The 24342-nt window shown below is 43.4% G+C and overlaps 2 protein-coding genes across 2 annotated transcripts in view; one reads left to right on the forward strand and one right to left on the reverse strand. All coding sequences in view use genetic code 11, as the record gives it.

The window, feature by feature from the left end:
* The window catches only part of EGR_05879 (asparagine-rich protein), a gene marked incomplete at both ends in the record, with an annotated part of 6233 nt that extends 2786 nt beyond the window's left edge, over positions 1 to 3447 (forward strand). The window contains 3 exons of the mRNA XM_024495128.1: positions 485 to 870; positions 2430 to 2801; positions 3349 to 3447. Coding sequence (XP_024350474.1) covers positions 485 to 870; positions 2430 to 2801; positions 3349 to 3447 — 857 coding nt within the window. The remainder of the gene's footprint in view (positions 1 to 484; positions 871 to 2429; positions 2802 to 3348) is intronic.
* Positions 3448 to 15438: 11991 nt separating this feature from the next.
* On the reverse strand, positions 15439 to 20173 carry EGR_05880 (hypothetical protein; the record flags this gene model as incomplete). The annotated part of the gene is made up of 3 exons (XM_024495129.1): positions 15439 to 15615; positions 18717 to 18877; positions 20014 to 20173. The coding sequence occupies 3 exons, from the start codon at positions 20171 to 20173 to the stop codon at positions 15439 to 15441; spliced, it is 498 nt and encodes a 165-aa protein (XP_024350475.1).
* Positions 20174 to 24342: the final 4169 nt, after the last annotated feature.

The following is a 24342-nucleotide window of genomic DNA, read 5'->3' on the forward strand; positions in this document are numbered from 1 at the left end:
GTACGTACGCAAGTTTACGGGAGCGCATCTATGCCCNCGTACGCGCTGTAAACGGTGGAGCTGAGCTTGCGGTGCGTGGGACGGGGGCCGGGGGTGGGAGCGTGGTGTGGACAGAATTAAAAAGCGGTTTCAGCTAATGCATTGTGTTTAACTGTAGCTTAACTAAGGTGGGTTAAAAAATCACTTTTAACCACAGAAAGATATTAAGTGCCTGGCCTTGCGGACTATTAAAATAAGGTTAAAGAAGCTATTCCATCCATCTCTGTTATCCTAAAGGGTTTCACCAAAAAACTCCAGAAATAAGAAAAATAATTATCCCATCTTAGCAAAGGTGTCTGGATATGATAACCACAAATGTGCCATTTCTCGCATGCTTCAGTTTGTTTTACCCGTCCCTGAAATAATTTATTGTTGCAAAGTCCTTGAGCGCATTTCCTGTTTCCTCAGCAGGGAACAATGACGAGTCAAGAAAATGACTTCTCAGCCAACCGGCTCTTCTTTCCCTGCCTAAATCCCAGCCAGTCCTCACACGAGAGCGTGGACTCTGGTTGCTGTGACGCTGAAGGCTCACTCAACACCTGTTCCAAGGTCTTCAACACCTTCAGTCTCATCAACACACCATCACAGCAGCAGCAACAAGCCCCCTTTCCATCTCACTCCACACCGCCTAAACGTCCACCTCTGACCAAGCCACGATCCTCTATGAAGAAGGACGAGACCACAACGCCGACGGCGAAGGCAGCAGAAACGGCCCAGACGGGAGGTGGAGCCTCCTACAAGTATTTGACGTGGCGTGAAAAGGATCGACGTCGGCGCTTCCGTGAAGAATGGAAACATCTCTGGTTGGTCGTGCCTCATGGCATGTACGAGGTGAGTTTTGGCCACTGCATCCTTGCCTACATCTTACCTCTTCCTTTCCTCGATACCGTGAGATTTGAGTCACTCTACGAAATTGTGGGGACAGATGTTTTTGTTGTGGTGGTTGTGGTTGTTGTCACCATATGGAGGAGAGAAGGTGAGAGGGGTCGTGGTAACCTAAATGCTGGGATAAACCTCGAAAGCTTCTTAGATGTCCCAGAGATTTTCTGCTTTTTTGTGGGGTCAATGGTTTTGCACAGAATTATCCCACGGCTCCAGTGAAACAAGACTTTCACTGTTTTACTTCTTTACCATTTTTATTGGAGATTATTTCTTACTTTACCAGAACTCTCGCCCTCCTAACTCGCATTACCAGCGTCACAATTATCCTCTATCAGTTTATGGGAGATAACTGATCACACCAAGTCACTTATCTCAAACAGTTTTTGAATGATAGTTAAATTGGGCGATTTGGTAAAATAGATGTTGCTGGGATAGTAGACCATTGGAGATCCTAGTAGCGAACGTTTTGACCCCGATCGAGTATGACCGGTGGAACGATGTAGGAAGGCTAGTTTTAATGCAGGACCGCGGATTACGTCATTGCGTCTCATACCATTTCACTTAAAGGTCCTGCTAAACGATGGAAGCAGAAGGCCTACATCTGAACGAAATTCTACAATACGCATTTAATCTGCACTTCTATCTTTGGCAGTCTTCATTTAGCAATGATTGCCTTCATTTCCACGGTTTAATCTTCACCACTTGCCAAAGAATAGAACCTTAACCCATTGCCGAAAACATTTATAGCAGGTCTTTTTATTTTAGACAGCCCGTGCAATTAATCGCCGCGGCATTTCCATTTTCCCTCAAATTGGTTAACGAGTTAGCGTGGGTGGCACTGATGGTGACCTTACTTGACCACATTAAAGCGACCGACCTTCCACAAAAAGCCATAATAACGCCACCCGGACCCAAGACATCCCAACAGCTGACGACGACGAAAATTTGGGGCTTTTTTAACGCGGTCATCGTGGTGGTGGCAAAAAGTGGTAACGATTCTGAAGAATTAGATTTGTGGCATATTCACAGTACAGACAAACACGATTATTTGCGGTTGCGTCCCCAAATGTGCAGGATACGGAAAATCCCGATGGAAAAAAGCGCCTCTAAACAGCTGACGATGGGCTTTAGAGGCGCCAACTTGTCTGTAAGGCGGTCTGGGAAGGTGGAAGGGAGGTAGTGGGATTCTACAAGGGCGCCATTGAAGGGTGTGAAGAACAGTTGTCTTCTGCCAGGCGCGCAGGCGCCAATAGAGATATATTTAATATTCCACGTTTAGGTGACACTGCTGCAGTAGTTACTTACCCCTCTTCTTCCCGCCCATGATTCATTTCACACCACATCTATGGTTGTGGATGTGTACATTGCACATGTGGGCAGTTGCACATCTTCCTTGTATACTGGCTGAATCAATTTCTTCATGTACACATTAATCCCTTTTAGTTCTTGGCTTTATAGAAGAGCAGAAATGGGAGAGAATTTAATCATTTTTATAAATTGCGCTTTAGGTGATGTGTCTTGTGTGCCACAAGATCATGACCCAGCGAAAACTTGACACAATCAAGCGTCACACAATTCGTCGGCACGCTGAACTCCTCTCCATGTCAGAGACGGAGCGTCAGCGTCTCTACCATGACCTCGTCACACAGTACTTTCGTCGTGGGGGCGACTTCTGTGGTGAAAGTGACCCTTTCTGCTCCACCAGTGTACCAAGACTGCGACAAACGGGTACTCGAGGGAGTCGAATGGAAGTTGCGGGAGTTCGCAGGCACTCACGCTTGACCGATGTTCCTTCGCCTTTTCGGGCACGCATGAGTGCGCCACGGAGATCAGAAATTGATACGCATCCTCTCGCTTCTTCTCCACCCTCCGTACAGACGGTGAGCCAGATCAAACCGGCTCCAGCTATGCCAATGAATTTAAAAACAATTGAAAACATCCTCTTTAATGGGCCTCATTCAATCTTCACTAAATGTCTCATGGGATTTAATCCAGTAGAGGTGGGAACTTTTCCCAAAATCCACACATTTATTTCAGTCGAAATATGAGACGACGAGTTATACTTTGCCATTTTAGTTCCCCCTGAGAGGAAAATTTGATTCTTCAGTGGGTTCTCTATGGCGAAGGAATCCTCTTCCACACACTTGTGGAATGAGCACGCCTCACGCCTTTCAGTCCTTCAAGAAAACGCCTTCATTGTCATCGTCCACCTCCCCACAGAGAAGTGTCCCAGACGTTTATACAGATTCCATTAGTTGTAGAGCCCCATTAGACATGTCTACATCTGCTGTACCTTCAATGCAAGCATCTCCGAGTGATTTGTCAATAAGGAGGTGCGCTTCCACAACTACTGATGCTGGAACGTCGCTAACGGAGAGACTGATGCGACTTGTGAACACATGGGACACAGCTGCGGTTTGTTCGAAGAGTATGTCGCTGCTTCCCCCTCCACCACCACCGCCACCGCTGCCACCGCCATTGCTACCTACCCAGTCGGACACGGCTGCGCTTCTGCTCAATCGTTAGGCGTGCTTATGTCGCCTTCTGTGTGATTTACAATTCTCTGAGCACACAAGCACGTCTTTCACTCCCTCTTTACCCTTCATACACAGCGTTATGACGACTGCAAATAGTACATACCCCGTTGTACATAGGTTTCATTGAGACGCATCAATTTACTTATTTGCAGTGTATAAATGCTGTCTAGCAAACACGATGCATTCTCTTGTTTCATATGGGGAAGTAGGGTACTATATTCAATTATTAAATTCCACCCCTACCATTGCCTTCACTGCCACCGAATGAATTGCCTGACCGAATAGTACGCAGATCAACAGTTCATAATAAGTAGTGCCTCCTCTCAGAAGTGCCTTGATTAAATGAATTAGTTTTAGCATTTGAGGTAAAACTTCCGCCTTTAGGAGAACGCTGTTGCAGTTTATGCAGTTCATTTTATTAGTCATCTTAATTCCCAATTCCGAAAGCTTCACTAGGACAAAAGGTGGCTTTTTTCTCCCAAATTCATGATGTCCCACCATTTTGGGGTAATTATCATGTTCCTGAATTAAACTCATCTCATGGGAAACAAAAAATATTCATCGTATTTGTGACCCCTTGCATCTCCTACAAGGGCTTTTGTGTCACGTATGCGTGACACATGAGTCACAAGGGAAAAGCGCCATACTGGATGAGTAAAACGGGATGGAGCAAATGGCATCACAGAGGAACGAAAACATCTCAACTGTAGTAAACGATTTTTCTCTGCTACTCTGACTGTTAGCAAATGCGCTGGAGCAATACAGAAGCTCTCGGTTTCAACAACACGTTGGATGGGAGCCCCTACACATCCCCCAAAAAACGTGGAAAGATGCTTGTTTTGTGCTCATGAGACGTCATTTTAAATCTTGTTAACAGCACAAATATACTTCCAAAATGCACGTTCATACCTTCTGAATGTGTGTGCTTTCGTGTTTTAAGGAGATCAGTTTCATCAGCCACTACCAACAACCAGTAATTATTTGAGAAGATTGCATCACGGGCTGTCAATACGACTGCACGAGAGCGCATATATACAAACAGTAATGACGGATGCGAATTCGAGCAACTAATCGAGGCGTACGAGGTGTGCGTGTGTAGTAAACACTTGGAATAACTGCAATTCACCGAACCTCCTGTCAGATCACTGACGCCGCTAGACCAAATTTCAAGAATTAATCGCAGCCTGTGCAGACGGAGCAGACTTTGAGTGTTTTTTTTTTACAGGACTTACGAGACAGATTTTTTTCTCATTCATTTTGGCTTGGAAGGATCCGCAGCATTGTGAGGCTTCCATTTTAAGAGATTTCTTTAAATTTTACTTAACCTAGGCTTTGTGCAGCAGGGAATGATAACAAATTTTCTTCTGTAATGCGTTTAAGACAAAAAAAATAGTTCAAACAATTTTAATTAATCAAGTGGACTGTCGGTTACTAGATGTCGGTATCATTGCGAGAGCATTCCATTCAAAATGCTAATTTTTTGAGGGAATACCTACCTTCGGAACTGAGTATACAAACTCATGCCTCCAGTTAAAGAAGGTTTTAGCCTAACTCATCTAAACGTACTGCATTATGGTGTCTGGATCATTTCTGAAGACGTCCAAAGGTGGACGAGACTGATTGTTGCCTCATTTTAATCTCAGAAAAGAGCTTAAGAATTAATAGCACTTAACACAATTCCCATGCAGTGCAGTCTTTCCTACATAAAGGAGATAGAGACTGAAAAGGAAAGGCATTGACGGCATGGTAAAGCAATTATCCTAGACCAATACGAGGTATTTGTAAACCAACTGAATTTGGGCTAGCAGTCTCGGGAATAGGTGAATTTCATACAAACGGAAGCCCGGTTTACGCTGCTGAGGAGGAGGAGAAGGAGCGGGTAAAACAGTGCACCAAGTGTTCATCTTTACGGGCCTGTCACGCATACACACACACAGTGAAAGGTTACATTAACTGCCCATTAACCGCAAAGCCCAGCCTTGCCAAGCCAGTCCAGCCACCACCACATGTAGCGATGTTGTCCCGCCTAACGGGGAGTGGAGGGTGGGGCAGGGAGGAGAGGAGCCGGATAGCCCCTAGCCTACTATACATAAGGCGTAGAGAGGAGGGGGGACCGTGGTGGATTGTGGTTACGGGATGAGCAACTTGTGCTAATGACAACCTGCTTAATGGCTTGGCCGAACTGCATGTGCTGCCCGGGGGCCTGCTTGCGGCGGCGAGCAAGTGAGAAAAAGGGCACCACTCCCTGCTGGTTGAGTTTGCGAATGGAAGTACTTCCCATTTCTCTTAGCCTTGCGTGCGTGTACCCTTTTCATAAATTACTAAATAGCGTCACAGCCAAGTTACTGTTTTAAAGAATGAAAAGCCATATGCTTGTAGTATTAAGGTTATCTCACAGACTGTCTAAAATCGAGCCATACGGAAGGAGCCAACTAAAAGCGTTCATATGGTCGCATCTTGTAGCCGCATTCGCATACTGTGACTGAAAGGAGACCGAGAAGGTGGCTGACTTGTTTCAATAGTGGTGCGAGATTTGAGGTAGGTAGCCATTACATCAACACACCTAACTGGAAAGGCACACGTAGACGAATGAATGAGGGCAGACTGAAAGAAATGTGCAGGATCATATGTGGTCAACCAGAGGACCAAGCCAGATGTATAGTGATGTAAAGATACTACGAAACAAGTTTCTAGACAATTTGGATCTTTCCCGTACTCTTTAAAGGCAGATTGTGTACGTAGCTAAGCCTTCTAAAAGCTATGAGTTTGTTAAATAAGTTCAACTGTCAAAACCCCTATCACTATTCCAATTCCAAATCCATTTCACTCCACAACTATTCTTTAGTTGAGGTAATAAACATCTTGACGTGGCGCATGCCCGGACTAAAGGATAACTTGGTCTATTAGATTGGAACCAATGCTAGACTTTAGGTAGGGGTTCAACACAGTAAAATGTTAAATTTGGAAGGCACACACTAGTTACTGTATGGGCAAAAGTGACCTAATTTGCCGCCCGACTTTCCCCTTTGCCTTCTCCTCCCCCAGCTAAGGGCTCCTCTCTCGCTCGCACGCACGTACGTGTCACCCGGTAACAGGGCGGGAGAAAGTTTTGGCGACAACGAGGCACACACACACACACACACACATAATGCAACAACTGTGGGGTTGCCCCAATGTGCCTGTGTCCCAGTTGCCGATCCAGTCTAAGCCACTCGATGACCGCTTTGGTACAGCTCTCATAGCAGCATCGCATCTATGGCACAGGCGGGATTCCTGTAAATGCAATTAGAACTGTCATGTTCGCAACATCAGTCTTAGTCACAAAAGTTTTGACAAAGCATTGGAGATGACTGTGCTTTTAGGCTCAAAAAGCAGACATTTAATTAGTGGTATTGTAATGCTTTGATTATGCGTTTAATACTTAGGGCTCCACTTTTGTACCTCTGCTGTACGGCATGACCTTTGAGCCATGCGAGTAGCCTTCACCCCCAGCACTTCCGTCTTTTCGCAATACATTTTCTGCCGCGGTTTATGCCTTCTTTCGTCTTCAGGGAAGTCTTGGGGCGCCACAGCATAGTTCCAGGGCGTTCAAATCAGACCGAGGTATGGCACTGTGACGGGACTATGCGCAGGAAGTTCATCCCCATTATCGATGGTTGGTGCACGTTTTGTCGGCCAGTCAAGGCACTGTAAGACCACAATAATTCATCCACCCAAATGCGGAAACTTGTAACCACATCAAATTCAGCAATAAGGAAGAGCTAGCTGGCTGGCCTTTTTCACTGTTCTGTCACCCTCATTGGTTGTCAAAATGGATACAGTGTAGCCGCAGATTGTGGCGTGGCTAAACTGGTATCTTGACAGTTGTATTAATATACATGTGGAGACGGCTATTGTTCACACCGCGTTGCAGGTTATTGAGGGCATTGAAACGGTACACTGTGCCTCGGGGCGTATACTGTTGATTAGGCATTAGGCCGTGGCTAAGTTTGTTGACATTTCCAGCACCTTTTAAGTAGGGAAAGTGAAATATTCTGTCCTATAGCCTAAGAAATAAAAATATATGTTGAATAATTTGCTTCTTACTTATTACAATAATAAAGAAACCGAAAAAGCACAAATTTGAACCTAGACTTCAAGACTCTGAGGTAATAAAATGCTGGCAAACGGAGCGCGATTTTACGGGGCGAATTTCAATTCACATTCAGCTGTGTGAAGACTACAAATGGGTGTGTTAATAAAAGAAGTTTTTACTTTCACTTTTTGTTTTGAAATAACATTGGTTGTGCAAAATACTTTTTGAGCGACTAATAAGTTTGTGCAGTATTCTAGTCGACATTCCATAAGCCTATGGGGCTATCAAATGCATGCATTTGTTCATAAGCCAGAGTTGTTATGGGATAGTAAGTGTACGTCAATCAATCGGTGTGATACTCTCTATCTGTTGGCCTCTCTACCTCTTTCATCTTTCATCGCATTTTGTCCTGTCAGTTAAACCTGGTTAATGTGATTTCAGCTTGACTGCTTTGCCAATTGGGTTCAATGAGGTTCACCTCCCCTTCAAAGATAAAACAGAAGCTTCTTTCCCAATTCTATAAATGAATGATAAGTGCTTACAAAAAGTGAAATGAAGGCGAGATGTGGTGATCAGCTACAGCGATACGTACCACCATCCCACAAATTGCTGAAACAATCGGCTTGATTCCGCTGATTAACCACTCCAGTAGTACAATTATGCTGATCCGTTATGCTCATCAAACGGAAGCCTTCTTTTTATTCTCTTTCTTATACTTATACTTTTCTTCTGCATAGTAGAGAGCCACTTGTCGCTGTTGACATGTCAAAAAACATTGTGACCATAATTGCAGGTAAAAATACCAAGAGCAAATTGCAGTCATGCTGAGGTTCTGCAGTGGTGAGGCCAACCACTCGCACTCGCTTCAACCGATGGTAATGGTAACTGGTAGTGATGGAGACCGCCGCCCAAATACATTCCACAGCACCCATTTGCTACTGGGTGCATTGACAAACGGCATACAAAGGATGACAGTCGAGAGACTCTAGAGGCTGTCATTGTGTTGTTCTTCACTTCTACCACAAACTTTACAGAACGTCGCATCATCCATTCTAGTTTACTAGCTCACCGCCTAAGTAACTTGTGGTGGGAGGTATCCTCTATTTCACGAGGCATTATGAGGTCGTTAAGCGAACGATCATACCAAACGTTTCGCCACCCACCTCACAGTTCTAGCGCATGAGGCACTTCATCTGCCCCTGTGTCCGCCCGTCTGTCCGTACATGGAGGACTATGCATGCTTTGTGCGTGGTGAACTGCGTACGCAATTATTCACATTGACTGGTTGCGTTGCTAAAGACCAAAAAACAATCACTATATGAAATACAACTGAAATAGGTGCAAGAACATGCTCCCCCTCCTCCTCCAATTCTTCTTCTTCTTATTCTTCTTCAATTTCTTGATTGACTACTGGGGCCAGTCATTCAGTCATCGAGAGGGGGTCATACTCTTGTTCTTATGCTCATTTTTGCAAGACAAGACAGGACAGTGGGGAAGAAAACAGTGTAATATCTTAAATTTCATATCATTACAAGTAGTAGATGTGGAAATATAGATGATGTAGCATGAGGTTAGGTTAGGGTAAGATAGGGAAGAAGGAGAAAAGAAAGGAAGAAAAAAGATACTGTTCATCCCTTTTATCTCCTCATCTTCCTCCTCAGCCTTCGGATTCCCACTTCCGTTTCTTCAGATGTTGATGCTCAACTTTTCCGCATTAGGCAGACAGTTATGCAATTAAGGACCAAGCAAAATAAACAATTGGAAAATGATAGCTAGATGCGTGGATGGATATGGGATGCATTGGGGGATAGATGAAGAGATAGGTAAGCGGAAATGATTAGGTCTAGACTGTTTGTTTTAAGAGACAAAATGGATGTTAGAAGTGGAATTGGTAAAGTTATGTGATGTCAGAAAAGGTGACCATCGCAACGACTAGATGACGTAAGGAAAACCTCTACACTTATTTCCTTTTTACCATAAAGTTATGTACTTATCTGTCATCATACAATCTCCTGGAAAATATGGCAGAGACCTGTCTTTCAGTTCTTTAAACTTTTATCAACTTGTTACTTTTTTCACTAATTTACGACTATTTTGACATTTAATTTGACCTTTAGAGTTAAATAGGTAAAGTAAATTGCAAAATAAAACAAATTCGACCTGGTCCGTAGACATTAAAGGCTGGTACCAGTGAAATGTGAATATGATGCACCACGACGACAAGAAACGCTCTCAATACTGGAGAGTTTATCTTTACCAAAAGTTAACATCATGCGGTCACACAGACAGACGGCGCAATAAATGGCTTTCTGAGGTCCTCTGTTCACACGAGAAGCTAAAGCACTTTGGAGCTTACAAACCCTGACTCAGGAAGTCTAGAAAAAATTGGAGTCCCCCTGGTTGATTCTAAGTACTTTTCAACTTGGAGCAGCTCCATCCGCCATGCTAGATTGAAAATGTTGGCCAAGATATGTGAGGAACGTTCAAATGGAAGGGAAGTACATAATATTCGACTCCACCGTGGTGACACTACGCGCGTTAGTAAGCGGCAAGTAGTTCCTTTCACTGATACTCCACGAACATGTCGTGGGCCAATTCAAACAACTATGATGGGTGACGAACTAAGTTTATCATAGACAAAGGCGTAAAAACCAAAATCGTGGACATAATGCAACCGTACGGGTCCCTCTGGGTAAAGTACATATCCCAGTGGTGGTGATTCCTTTCCTAGCATTCACATCTGGACCCCTGGTTCTAGATGTCGTAAAGATTCACACAAGACAACTTTTCCAGAGAACAGTGAATACAACTACTCACGAAAATCTTAGTGTCCCTGTATACCAAGACAGTCCTTCAACCGCCTTTCGACAGCTGGATTCAAAGGGCATATTACGGCAATTCAGACGGGAGGCAGAGGGTATCTACGAGATTTGCATTTAAGCATCAAGGATGAAATTATAGGTTAGTTCTGCCGAAACGTTACAGGTACTAGAAAAACTCTGGAGTGAGGGCTCATGAGAACTTGTCAAAAAGATCGGCTTAGTTTTCCACTTCAAGGCTATTCTTTCTGTTTGTTATAAGGCCAAAAGCCTTGTTTTTCTATGAACTTGGGGTCTGATGAGTAATCGTACAGCTCTTTAAAACAGGAACATTCATGGCAGCAAGAATGTCTTTATTCTCGTTTTGACAGGTCCACAAATTCCTGAATTTCACTCAGAAAAATCCCGTAAGTAATCCTTTCTCAGTTAAAGTAATCATCGAGAGGTTACTTGATTTCGGCCAACATCAAATTCACTTAAATGCGTTGATGGCCGCAGAGGTAGCGACAGTGTTTGATAATCTACCATAGGCTTTTATCATGGGTGGCTGAATGATGAAAAAACAGTAGTGGCGGCTGTACTTTGGGAGAAAATGGCCTGCATGAGAGAAGCGGAGAAAGACAGACTCTAAAGAGAGTTTTTAGAGGTAAAGTTTGTGAAAATTTGAGCCATCGGGGTGGAGGCGATGGGTGTTGAATAAGTGATACGAAAATGAGAGAGTTGTCACCTCAAGAGTGTAACGCTCATCATCATCATCCTTATAAAGGAGGCTCATTCTGCAGGTGATTAGAAAGGAGGTCCAGATTGTGAGGCCTTAATGAATAGGGACGAGTGATGGGCACAAGGCTCGGATGATACAGAAAAGAAGGGAGTGAAAGGGACTGGGAGAATGGTGAGAAAAAGCATATATTCTTGATTGACAGCGGGGCTCACTAGCGTTCTACCAAGCTAGAACATTACCTCACTTCAGATCTCTGAGGATAAGCTTTCCCATTTTAAACTCAGTCATTACAATTTTACTACTTAACCTAAACTAGCTCTGTCAACATAGTATTTGCAACATTTTAAAATAACACGCTTTAAAATTTTGTAATTGGTCAGATGCATTTGCTTGAGTCCCTTTTAAAGTAATTTTGTTTACTGTCTAGACTGCCTTGAAGTGGAGAGAAGACTTTGTACTAAGAATATGCATCGAGGCCGTACAGAAGGGCGAGGGACCTACTGAAATGGCTTGGAGGCCATGCCACCCAGCGGATGCACAATGGTGGAGCACTAAGTGTCCGTAAAATCTAAATGAATAGGTGAGCAGAGCATCGTCCCTGAAGCACCCCATAGTCGACCTCCAGCGTTCAACATTACAACGTGGTCGGTACTGTAAGAAAAACACCTACAATCCAACCGCATAGGTCATTGAATTGGTGTGCAGCTTAGAAGAAATAGGAATGCAATGTTACTGATGCCTCTTGGCAATTTCACTTGATCTGGATTTTTGTCCTGTTTGGGAATTGTGTTAGGGGAGAAGAGTTGTGCGAGCCAACACGTATGTCTATCGCTACTCTTAGGAATGTTTCCCTGGGAGTGAAGTCATTTAATAATGGACGGCATTTAAAATAGTGTCTTGGAGATGAGTTTTCGCGTCTGTTTCTCCTTGCCACTTTGTTCCCACTTCAGTTCTGCGAGGACAAATCCATCCTTCCATTTAAATTCAATCCAGCTAGTAGAGAGGTGGAGAAGGTATCGCGTATTCAATTATTTGACACCTTCATATTGAGTGCAGTAAATATTTCTGTAACGAACTTCTTAGATGTCGCACAGCTGGTGTCGCTTTGGCTGTTAATAGCATTCCTGTAGAACATGAGAATGAGATACTTGTAGGAAGACATCATCCTCAACCCTCTGTTAGGGGGTCGTCACAGATTCTCCCATCCTCAGCATATGCCCTTCTTTCATCACAATTAAGTTTAGCATTAGGGATTGAAAATCATCTCGAGACTTCCCTAAAGAAGAAAAAGGCTGTAATACGACAACAGAATAGGTATTGCCGACGTACAAGACTGAGAGACTACCAGCTTGTCCCCAAAGCCAGGTCGATGGGTGGAAGTACAATGGCCGTGCCTTTCAGTGCCCGCCCACCAAAGTAAGATGTTACACAATCAAAGCATTTTCGAATTCACATATCTCACAGTTTATCTTGTTTACTCTCGGTGTTCTGATTATTAACGAGGCGTCTCTAAGTCTTAGATCAGGTATGCTATTATCTTTTGAATGTTTTACCGATGTGGGAATGATGCAGCTTAAACATCTAGGAAAAATAACTAAAGGTGTCTTTGACTGACACAGGGTGCCAGTTAGGCGCGACATACTTTGCTCCGAAGGTTATGAAGAGATGGTACTTCAACAAATGACAATAAGTTGAAGACAGTGGATAACCATGGATTCGCCATATTCACTACTCCAACTCTACTAGATAAATTAAAACAGTAAGGTAAAATAAGGGGTAAAGTCGGTCTCGCTAAGTGGTCGGAAGCCAAATCGTCTAGACGTTGGTTGTTATTGGCTGTCAAGGCATAGAGGCGAGTCATGCTACCAACTAATGTAAATGGATTCCTTTGGAGACGGATAATAGGCAGAGGCGATTGATATTCAATGAACTATTGAAATTCACTGAGTTTCAAAGCACAACAACATAATTACCTCCGATTGGCGACCCACCCCTTAATCAGTACCCCTTGGCAGCTACAGCTGTTGGGATTGACACTTCGAATGATGAGAGTTGATTTGCGCCCACTAATCACTTTTATGTACATTGAATGTGGCAATATAGGCTGACTTGGGACTAGGGGGTAATCAATTCTGCTACTCAACTCACCTAATGCTTGACATCTCTTGTTAACCACTGGAAATTCATGAAGAAATGAAAGTTACCACAGACTTCATACTTTCTGACTCTCTTTCAGTAAAAGCACCTGGGATTTTTTTGTAAATTAAGATAGAATGCAAGCAATGAAACAATCGGTGTTGATATTCTTTGCAAGAATACCAGAACCATGAAGCCTGATGATCTTCTGTGCACGTATATCATTTGACCTTTCGGGAGAAGAACGTCCAACCATCCCTAAAATCTTTTTGGGGAGAACAATTCTTTTCCTATTGTATTTTCTAGTTCAATTTCTCTCCATTGAGCCCCTTTCACACCACAAAAAGTTAGGTGAATTGGTGGATGGGATTCCCGCTTGTCTGTTTTGCGTTTTAACCCACCCTCTAAGCTAAAGTAAATACCTTTTCTCCATCTTCCATTCTCCTGCTCTTTCTTATTCACATTCTTCTATTATCCAACGAAGAGGCACTTGCTTCCATTGCCAATGTCAATACTATGGTGACTATGAGTGGAGGTCAAGGTGTCAACAACTTTAAGCAGTATTGAAGGTAGTGAGTGATAAAACCAGGCCGTTTGTGTTCACCACAATGGGATCGGCTCCCACACAGCATTGGCTGGCAGAAGACAGACTACAAATTTCAAGGACTGTCATCTTGTTGTTCTTCACTTCTTTTACGACTTGCATATACCTCCCCACTTACATCGTTTGCTGGCTGGCTGGCCTGTTATGAGGAATAGCCTTTGCACTGCGACGACCGTAAAGTGAACGCAATATCATCATTCATCTTCAAATAATTTAAATCTTACTCTTCAAAGATTTGTATCGTTTCATCTATCATCAGGAAGCCATGGATGCTCTGTGACTGGTCGATTTCGGGAATCTCTTCACTGGATAAGACATCTCTGGTGCGTACAAGACCAACCTCGTTCTCTCTTTCTTTTTCAGCCAGAAAGAGCCAGCACTGGTCAATCAGTGGAAAAAGAGTTTCAATATTATTTTAAATATTATTTTTACTATTATTCTTACTCGTAAAAGGTAATAAAAACACAACACCTCATACCTCACACTCGCATTTAGCGTGTTGTCTCATTTTGAATAAGAAGAGCCCGGGAAGAAGGATGAAAGGGAAGAAAGGAGGAAGAGAGGCATTGCATATCCTTTCCATCTCCTCCTCTCCTTAATTCTTCTTTTCCTCTTCTTCACTTTCTTCACAATCATGCGGGACTAATTGGTCAACAAGTGGGAAGAGAGTCCTACCCTTATGCTCATTCTTGTAAGGTAGGGCAAGGCACAAATTGACGAAAGCAGAACAAAATAGTAGTGCCAAATAAGGTTGGAGTTAGGGCTATGAAGAGAAGGGGCGAAGAGACGATACGTTCCTTTCCTTTTATCTCCCGGTTCTACAATTTCTCTGCCTACTGCAGTAGTTAGTAATTTTTTAGACTAACCAGTAATGTGAAACGAAATTCCATTTACTATTGTCGAAATGAAATTGGAACATCTCAACACCTCAGGTGCCGTATCAGCAAGACAAGTAGCTCATTCATCAGGCAAATTATTTTCTTTCTAAGGCCGTCAGTAGCACTAGAAAAGGTGGAATGTAACACACTGAGGTACTGCAACCAAGGTGATAAATAGAACTTGACCATCTCTAAGTCTTCCATTTGGGTCATTAGGCGACGAAATCCGTGGTAGTTACCTCTGAACCACTCACACTCACTCCATCTCTCACTCACTGCGGCACAGGGTGGGAAGGCGCACCAAACAGTTGTTGCTGGTCTGTTGCCAGGTCTCGCCACTCACTTGCAGGAAGGAAGGAAGGAAAGAGAGGGGGTCAGCGATTGACGGCAGTAAAACAGAACAATGCTTTCACTTCTCGCTATTGTTCGTGTGTGTGTAAACCAGCCTCACGTTGTTGGAGTCGTGAGAAGAGGCAAAGTGTTAGCAGTAGTAGTGGTGGTGGGGGCGGAGGGGTGTGTGATCCTTTACTTGTCGCTAGAGAGAAATCTATCAACACCTGATGTTTCTTGGAGGAATTAATTAAAAGGGGACAAAAAGAAAAACTATTGTTTTATACTACTTCATCACACTCTTAAACATTGGCTTTGCTCCTTGTAATTAGGATTTAGTGTCCAAATTCTTCTGAAAGTTAATTATCGGCGCAACTTGTTTTAAGTGAGCAGTTTTGCGACTTGTAAAGTGAGTATTCAATCATCAGCACACTTGAGCCCAACCATTAAATCTTGCTTATGTGGCGTTTGGCGTAGTGTGTCCATTTGGTTAACTCTTCGGTTTTGTTGCGTTGAAACTTGAAGCTCCGCTTTTGTAGGTCCACTGGGTGGCACAGCCTCCAGGGCCGAGACTGTAACACCCTCCAATCCGTCCTTATGTCGGTAACACACATTCTACCCTAGTAATACGTCCTCTTTTGACTTATGAGATGACTTAGAGTGCTACAAATCACGTAAATTCACTGGCTAATGCCACCTTTATTTACCTCGTTTCTTCATCAAGTCCGAATGTTCTCATTGCTTGATTAAAATTTTTTGCATTGCTTGCCAGTTTTTTGCGTTCATCCAGTCTCGAATACTGTGGGAAGGGATAGAGACTTTGAAATGCCATTATGACATGTTTTCACCTGTCATTTGTAATCGTCAATGCATACCCTATGGTCCCATAGCTCACATTGACGACGTTGAAGCCTTTAAAGCTCCCTTTCTCTGACATTTGATAGGTCTGAAATTTGGGTTGATTTTCGTAGTTTAATTTATTAATAAATTTCAGTGTAGGTGATAGAAAACTTCATGTAGAAGGTTTAATCAAGTGAAATACGCAGCACCAAATTGGCTTTTTAGATATACATTACTTCGTTAAGATCTAGAAAATTAAGTATTTTGGTTATTTCCCTGAAGAGGAAAGAAGTTATAATGCTCGGGCAGAATATGTACTGCTAACATTGGGAAGGGCTAAGGTCACTGATAAGCTCTCTTCGCATCTTAAGCGTCGTCCCCGTCGTTCTCCTTTGGTCAACCTCCCGAGTCGGACATCACAACGTAATCGGTGGTCTGAGAAAAACACTCAAAATCAGCCTAGTAGTCGTCGAATTTGGGTACAATAGAAGATATTTGACTGCCACTTTGCTGATCCTCCTGGATATTCTACTGGATCTGGAGTTTTGCCCTCTACGGAAACTGGATTCTTGGACTGGGAATGTGCCGACCATCACAAGTGTCCATAGCTAGTCGTAGGAGCACTAGACAAAAAGCGAATTCATATAACAAAGGACGGGGTCGAAGATAGTTGTGTGGGGATAGGGTTTCGCACCTATTTCTCCTTGCCACGTTGTTTTCACTTCAGAGCTGCCAAGCCATATCTATTTGGTTTCCATCCAGCTAGTGAAGTGGTGGAGAAGGTATCGCTTGTTTACTTCATGGACATCCTCATACAGGTGCCTTGGGCAGATTCGCAACGTACTTTAGCAGACAATTCATGGCCACGTTTGTGCCACTCGTCCGAGTTGAGTAAGCATTTGTGCAGAATACAGAACTGGGGCAATTGCCGAGAAAAGGTGTCATTTTAAACCCTTCTGCTGGGCTCTGTCACACATTCGCAGAGGTTGCAGCATGTGCCCATTTTCGTCACATTAAGTTTAAGTATTTATGAATGAAACTAGGGGTAGTTGTCCTTTAGGATTGAATTTGCTTTCCACTATTACCAATGTAGCACCCCGAGGCTTCCTTAAAATCGAAAGATGACATAAAAATGTGTATTTCCAGCGAGCAGAAGGGATGCGGGGTTACTAGCAGAGCCTGAAGGCCATGCCGCCTAGCTACAATACAAAGGCAAAATTTCAAGTGCTCGCGAAACAGAAAAAAGAGGAAATTTTCATGGTTGCAAATTGCTTTACTCTCTCTAGTCATCACATTAAACCGATAATCTGAGAACAATAGCAAAAATTATTCTTTATATACTCATGAGGACTTAGTTTCGGCTTCTTTGAGGATTACCAGGCCCTTACCAGTGCGAAGGAAGTTTTAGTGTTTACGCACAGTAGGTCAGTAAATTTATAGGCCTAACTGGATGGCCACATTGGCCAAGACGTTTCCAACATAATAAACCCAGTTTTGAGGTCAAAAAGCTTCGATGCGTAGAGTTACAAGCTTATACCAAAGACCGACATCCCACTGAAATGGCATATTTCTACCGCGAGTTTGGGAATGAACTACGCAAGCCATCTTATGCACTTCATCCGAAACCGTCCAGTTGGAGGCAGCACCTGATTACGATACGCGGAATAGTGCAGGCGTTCAAATGGATGCTGTTGGCTTTTACCGCTCAAGTGTTGGGCACTTTACTAGCACCTATCCTACCTACACACACACGTCATACAACAGTGGCGCACATGAGATGCGCGCGTCAGCAATGCAAGACCTCCTTTTCCCACCCAGTCGCTGAGGTATCAGCGAGGTCGCAAATAAACCCTGACATGGCATCCACGCACACGCCTTCTGTCATCAACACACAAACACATCCGCACATCCCCATCACGGCGACTGCACACGTTTCCCCAGGCGTCGTAACTAGGTGGGCACTTAGTCAACCGATTTCGTCTATCTCTACTCCGGGGTAAAGATATACTGAGATCAGAAGAAGGCGAGTTAAGTAAAAGTTTCTTGCCTTGCAAACGGTACATCCGTGATCGTCTGTCGGTCAATTATCTGAAGCATTGTGGTAAACAATCTGCATTTTCACCATTCCCACCTTTCTTGACGAAAAGTTAAGGACCAGTCAGCCAATGAGAAGAGATTACTGCTCTTATCGTTATGCTTATTATGAAGAGGCAAGGCAAGTCAAGGCAATACAAGACAGGTCGGAATAAAATAACGCAAGACCTCAAACTTCGTATCACTGAAATGCCCAGTTATGGAAATATTTGGCATGTAGGATAAAGATGAGGGAGGAAGTGACAGAGAGAGAAGGATTGAAGGGAGTCTGGGAGGGAGGACGGGAGGCAGGGCGATAATACCTCCTTCTTTTTGTCCTACTTCTCTAATGATATCTGCCCCGGTGGTGTTGATCGCTTTTTCTTGGCATTAGGCAGACAATCGGGAAATCCCCTTTTTTTATTAAGTGCTTGATCAATGTGGAGTTTGTAAGCTCGTGTCCCAATGGGAAAGGATTTTAAATTGTGAGGGTTCATGTTTAACTAAAATAGTTCAACAGGCATTCTGTCTTCATTTATTTGGTCACATCATAGTTTTTCCCTCCTTGTAACGCACAAGGCGCAGTTAAGTAAATAGACATTAAATCTTTATCAAATGGCTTTAAATTCGTAGTTGATAGTGGAATCCATCGCCACAATGTTTACTTACTCCAAATATATAAGGGTACTAAATTGGCTTTAGTTTCTTGTCGGTAAATATGGAAACTTTTCTTCCTTGTTGTTGACGGAAGATGTGGGAAGTGTGTAAAACCATCTACGAACTTTGATGGACGTTGTCGTGACCTTCAGAGCCTCACTCAGTGCAGTGTGGACTCGACGTTGAACACGGTCCGGACCCTCGGCGCATGAAGCACATGCATACGCATACATACACCCACCAACAGGCGAGACAAATGATTTGTCCCATCTGGGCGCCGACATGTCTGCACAGATTAAGGGGAGGAGGGAGGGGGTCCCTCACCATGACACCTACAGCTCTTTCCTCTGTGTATGCACGCGATAGAATGCTTGTTACGTCCCTCCCTACCCCCTCCCGCCCTGTCCCCTTGCCATTCGACAAAGAAGACGACGTAGACACAGTGGCGCCTACCGCATACACCCGCTGTCATTGTCGAGTCCTAGTGTGAGGATTATGATTTATGCCAACTTTAGAAGAGGGCTGTGGCTAATCAATTATGCATTTTACCAGTTCTGCCCCCAACCATCGTGTGAGTGGATTGTACGTACGGAATAGTTGGGCGATCCCCCCCTCTATACGGAAAGCTGCGTGGTTAAATGGAAATGCGCGTCTGTATTAATAACGGACCCTTTAAGCCCACCATGATTTGGCCAAAGTCATGGTAACCGTGCTACTAGTTTCTAATGCCTTCTGTGAGTTTCGAAATAAGGCCCTTTCAGTTTTGTGCATTTTGTGGAGTCTTTGCAAGTGGATCAAAATTACTCTTTGAAGTCGTTCTAACTATAGGGGCTACTCCATTCCTTTTTAACCAAGACTTCGGTTACTGTCGGCGCATAGTGGATCTAGCCATTCCCAAATAGCCAGATCCTAGCCCTTCTTTCAGCCACATAAAATAATTGCCGGTAGTTCCTAAGCAACCTCTTTTGCTCTTGGCTTTAGTAACACAAGCCCCTGCTTAGACGTTTTTAAATATAGCGACTAGGATTCTTTACTTGCGAAACGAAATCCCGATCATTCTACCTGCGCCGCTGATTTCACTCCCAATTTTAGGTGATTGACAATGCTGCCCTTAAACTTGTATTGCCGGAGGGAACACAAACTCTGCAGTACTACGACTTAATCAGCCTTCTGACTATACTGCACTGCCACGATACAATTACCCACAGACTCCAGCCTGGCGGACTTTCCGGAAGGTACTTTAAGTGATACTCTCCAGCCACATTGACGTGTAATCTCATCCAGCCATCCATACTTCACTCCTGTCTGGTCAGATGTCAGTGGGGAGCCAGCGCATTCGCCACGCACACACACAGCACGTTTTCCGTGAAAGGGGCCCCTGAAGATGTGTGTGTGTGCGTGTGCGAAAATGATTATTCTTACCCTCCCCTCCCCGTCCCCCGGCCAAACACCGTGCCACCCACGACGAGGGGCGTTTGAGAGGCCAGACAACCTGGCACCCATAATCGCCATCTGTGCACAAGCAGCAGAGGAGGGTCATGTGAACGGACGAGGCGACGCACTCGCCTGCGGGTCCTTTCATTACGAGTTTGATCGGAGTCAACCCATCGGTGGCCGTAGTATACCTGGTAGAACTGCAAAAGAGCAGCAATGTGTCTTGGCAGATACACTGATAGGGTATTTTGCATTTTGAAGTCTTAAAAATTCATTGAAAAAAAAATTAAGAATTTGTGGTATAGAATAACAGTCTAAATTAAAACACCTCAGTATGTTTACTTCAATCACAAACTTCCCCCTCAAGTTAAGACCTATTTTGCTGACGTGGGTTTAATCTATTCTATTGTTATTCCTAATATTTTTCAAGTTGTTAAAATTGAAGGAAATTGCCAGGTGATTTAGTGAATTTTTCAAAAATAAATATACCCTAAGAACATGGAACTAGTGCTTTTACTCTGCAATGTGAAAATCTAATGCATCTACAGTTGTCAACTTGTCGATATTTGACACGAAAGTTTATATAAAGTCTCCAATGCAATTATCGCTTCCATAATCGTTTCTGTGGATGGTTTCCAGTGTTTCCTACTAAGAAATTAGTTTTGGCAGGGCCCAGGATAACCAAAAACTTTGTGAGATATCTGTTATAGCTCAATGTAGAAAATTTTTTTGTAATTTGCAGTGACTTGAAAGGTTATTGTGAATGTTTGTGTGCACCCTTTATTTAACTTAGGTACATGTGAATTTGCCCATCGGTGTAGTACTCTCCATCGGTCACTCTCTCTACCACAATCTTACATTGCACCCACCCTCATTTCAACCAATGTCAATTGAACCCGGCGGAGGTGGTTTCAACCTGTTATTTTTGTCAAACAGGTTCACCTCAGTTCAGCTCACCTCCAAAGCCAAGGCGGAAGCTCCTGCTTTAACTCTGTGAATGAATAGCGCTTACTGGTGGACTACGTGGTAATATGAAGTAGCAGAACGCACTACCCGCCCACTAATAGTTGACACAACAAGTTTAATTTTGCCGACGGATGAACCACTCCACTACCAATATGCCTATGTATCATGCTCATTACATGGATCCCTTTTTTCTTCCCACTCTTCTTTACGATGAGTAAGTACATGTCGCTATTGACATGTCAACGCCATTGTAAGCATAAGTGAAGGTCAGAGTGTCAAGAAGGAATTACAGTCATGTAGGGAGGGATAGCCCTGTTGTGGTGAAACCAAGCGTTTCCATTCACATCAATAGGGGGTAATGGTAGCTGGTAGTGTCAAGAAACGGTGCATATATAAAATCCACCCCACTCACGTGCAGTTGGGTGTGTTGACAGACGACAGATGACAGACAGGGGACCTTAGAGACTGCCAATTTCTTGTTCTTCACTACATTCACGAACTTTACAAACCGACCACACCTTTCACTTTAAATTCCTGACGCACTAACTGACTGACTGACTGACCAAATGACCTTTGGAGAGAAGTGTCTTTTGTATCACATGGTATTAGGAAATCGTCAGGCACACTAACATATCAAGTGTTACGCCATCCACCTCCCAGTTCTAAGACATGGGATATTTTATTCCTCTCTCCACGGAGGACTCTACCTGCGAACGCAACTATTCACTTTGACTAGTTGATTTGCTGATGGCCAAACAATAATCACGACGGAGATCTCTTTACTCTATGAAATACTACTCGGATGCGTACCAATAAATACTTCTCTCTTTTTCTCTTCTTCACTTTCCTAAGAAACAGTCAAGACTGGTGAGTCAGTGGTGGAAAGTCCCACTCTTGATTCTTATGCTCATTCTTGCAAGACAAGATGAGGTAAGACGAGAGAAGAAAAGGCAGAACAGAACAACGCAAGCCCTGCAGCGTCATATTGTTGCAAGAATTGGTTGAAAAAATATTGACAAAGTAGAATGAAGATGACAAGGAGAGAGGGAAAGAGGAGGGAAATGGGGGAGGAAGGGAAAGATGGCGGTAACACCAATTTCTCTTAGCTCTACTTACCCTTCCTACTTCTTTGACGATGTTTGTCCAGGTGATGATGATCACATTTTTTTGGCATTAGAGAGATGGATGGTTCGAAAATACCCATGAGATAGTTTACACGAGTGAAGTGTTTGCTCATAATGGAATTTGTGGGCATGTCTACTGTAAAAAGATTGCAGACCATTATATAGTCTATCTACAGACACCGAATATTGTCAGGAATCTCTGCGTTTATTGAATTTTTTTACGAACCGTACCTACCCATTTGGTTACATTGTTGATATTTAGGCAGATTATCTGTTTCGTTAAACCCGTATATTATGTTGTTACAAGATAATCTAATGTACTGCCCTTCAAGCCCTGCGCAATTTATCGTCTGTAGGCATAAAATCTGCTGCTACACACAATACTCTTTGTTTCAAATGGGAAAACAAGCTCACTGACCTCACCGCAATTTAGCTCTTTCTTTTGCTTCTAGACCAACCTCGTGACTTAGCGTGGAAATCTAAAGATGTCGGTACCACATACGTGTGCCTTCCCATTTCCAAAGGGCTTTATTCATCCCCTCCTGAGTGGGTTCACCCATGTCTAATGTCTGTGGTAGTTAAAATATTAAAATAGGTTTTAATGATAGGATTTCGATGTATTGTTTAGGAAGAGATCTTACGAATAAGAACTGGAAGTACATATAAATCATTTTATTTGGGAACCGTATTACTGACTCGTTTGCAAAATTTTTAACTCTTGCAACAAATGGTTTTAGGTGAATTTATAAAATGGACATTATGAAATATCTAATAATTAACAAAATTTATTAATTTAGCCGAAATTTCATCTGAACACAAATAAGATCTTTTGCAGCCTTCTGAGTCTTTTCTGAAGACAAAAGTAGGTAAGATATTTGGGACGGATAATGCACCACCGACGTACAGGCGGGCTGAGAGTTACCGGTTTGGGCCGGAGGCCAAGCCGCCCAGAAGAAGTACACAGGTGGAGCCTTAAGTACTTTAGTGAGGAAAATAAAGACCTAAAAGCGACCGAAGTATTGCATAGACCCTCTCCTCTTTTGAGCTTCATCACCGGCGCTCGCCTTGGCCTACCCCCTCCCCATCAGACATCACATAAAACATCAGTCGCGCCAGTTATCTAATTTGCCTGCATCTGAGAGGATATCTGACTGCAACGTAGCTGATCCTCCTGGGTGAGTCAATTGGATCTGGAATTATGTTCTGTTTGGGAACTGCATTAGGGAAATGGGAATGTGCAGACCACCACGTATACCCATCGCTGGTCGTAAATACACTTCCCTAAAAGGGGAGTCATTTAATCAAGGACGGGTTCAATAGAGTTTTGCAGTTCCTCCTTGCAACGTTGCTATCGCTACAGTGCTGCTCAGCCCTATCTATCTGCATGGGTTCCATCTAGCTAGTAAAGAGGTAAAGGAATTATCGTGTGTTCACCTCATTGACATCTATGCACAGGTACCAGGGAGAGCTAAATAACGGACTTTTTGGCCAGTTCATGGCTGGTGTCACTTCGTTTGGTAATAGCTTTCCTGCAGATTACGGGACTGGGTAATTGTCATAAGCTGGTGTCATTTTCAACCCTTTGGTTAGCAGTTGTCAAAGATTCTCCAGCCTGGAGCATATGCCCTTTTTGGTCACATCAAGGTTTAGCACGCAACCATAGAAATCAGGATATTAACCTTTAGGATCGGTTTTGCTTTCTGCCGTGTCCCAAGACTACCGCGGAGACTAAAGAAGTCATAAACCTAGGGTAAAAAGATCTTGCCGACAAAGAGAAGGGTTGGAGGCTACTCGCATAACTCGAAGTTCCTCAAAGCATGTGCTAATATCACCCAAAAATTTTAGGGATTAATTTCTACCTTTTATCTGATTACAAAAGCAGTCAATTTTATCCTATTTTACGGGTTTTACGTTATATATAACATTTGGCTAAAGGGCTTTCTGCCTGAGACTTCCAGAAACCAAACTTGCTTTAAAGAATAGCCTCAGAACATATCCTGACACCCTTGTAAAATATGTGCTCTCCGGCATAACTACGCCTCTGCTGGCATAGGCGATCAGGTTAGTTATGAAAAGTATATACTAATTTTCACTGCAAAAATAATGCTGCGAAGCCAGTACCCACCGGTCTCGCTTGTCCCCTTCCTTCGAAAACGTGACAACACCACATCAAAGCCTTCTTGAGGTGGTTGCGGGTTTGCTTAATGAATAAATAATCATTGAACGG

This window comes from Echinococcus granulosus, assembly GCF_000524195.1.
Source record: "Echinococcus granulosus chromosome Unknown EG_S00047, whole genome shotgun sequence".
Taxonomy (NCBI): Eukaryota; Metazoa; Platyhelminthes; class Cestoda; order Cyclophyllidea; family Taeniidae; genus Echinococcus; species Echinococcus granulosus.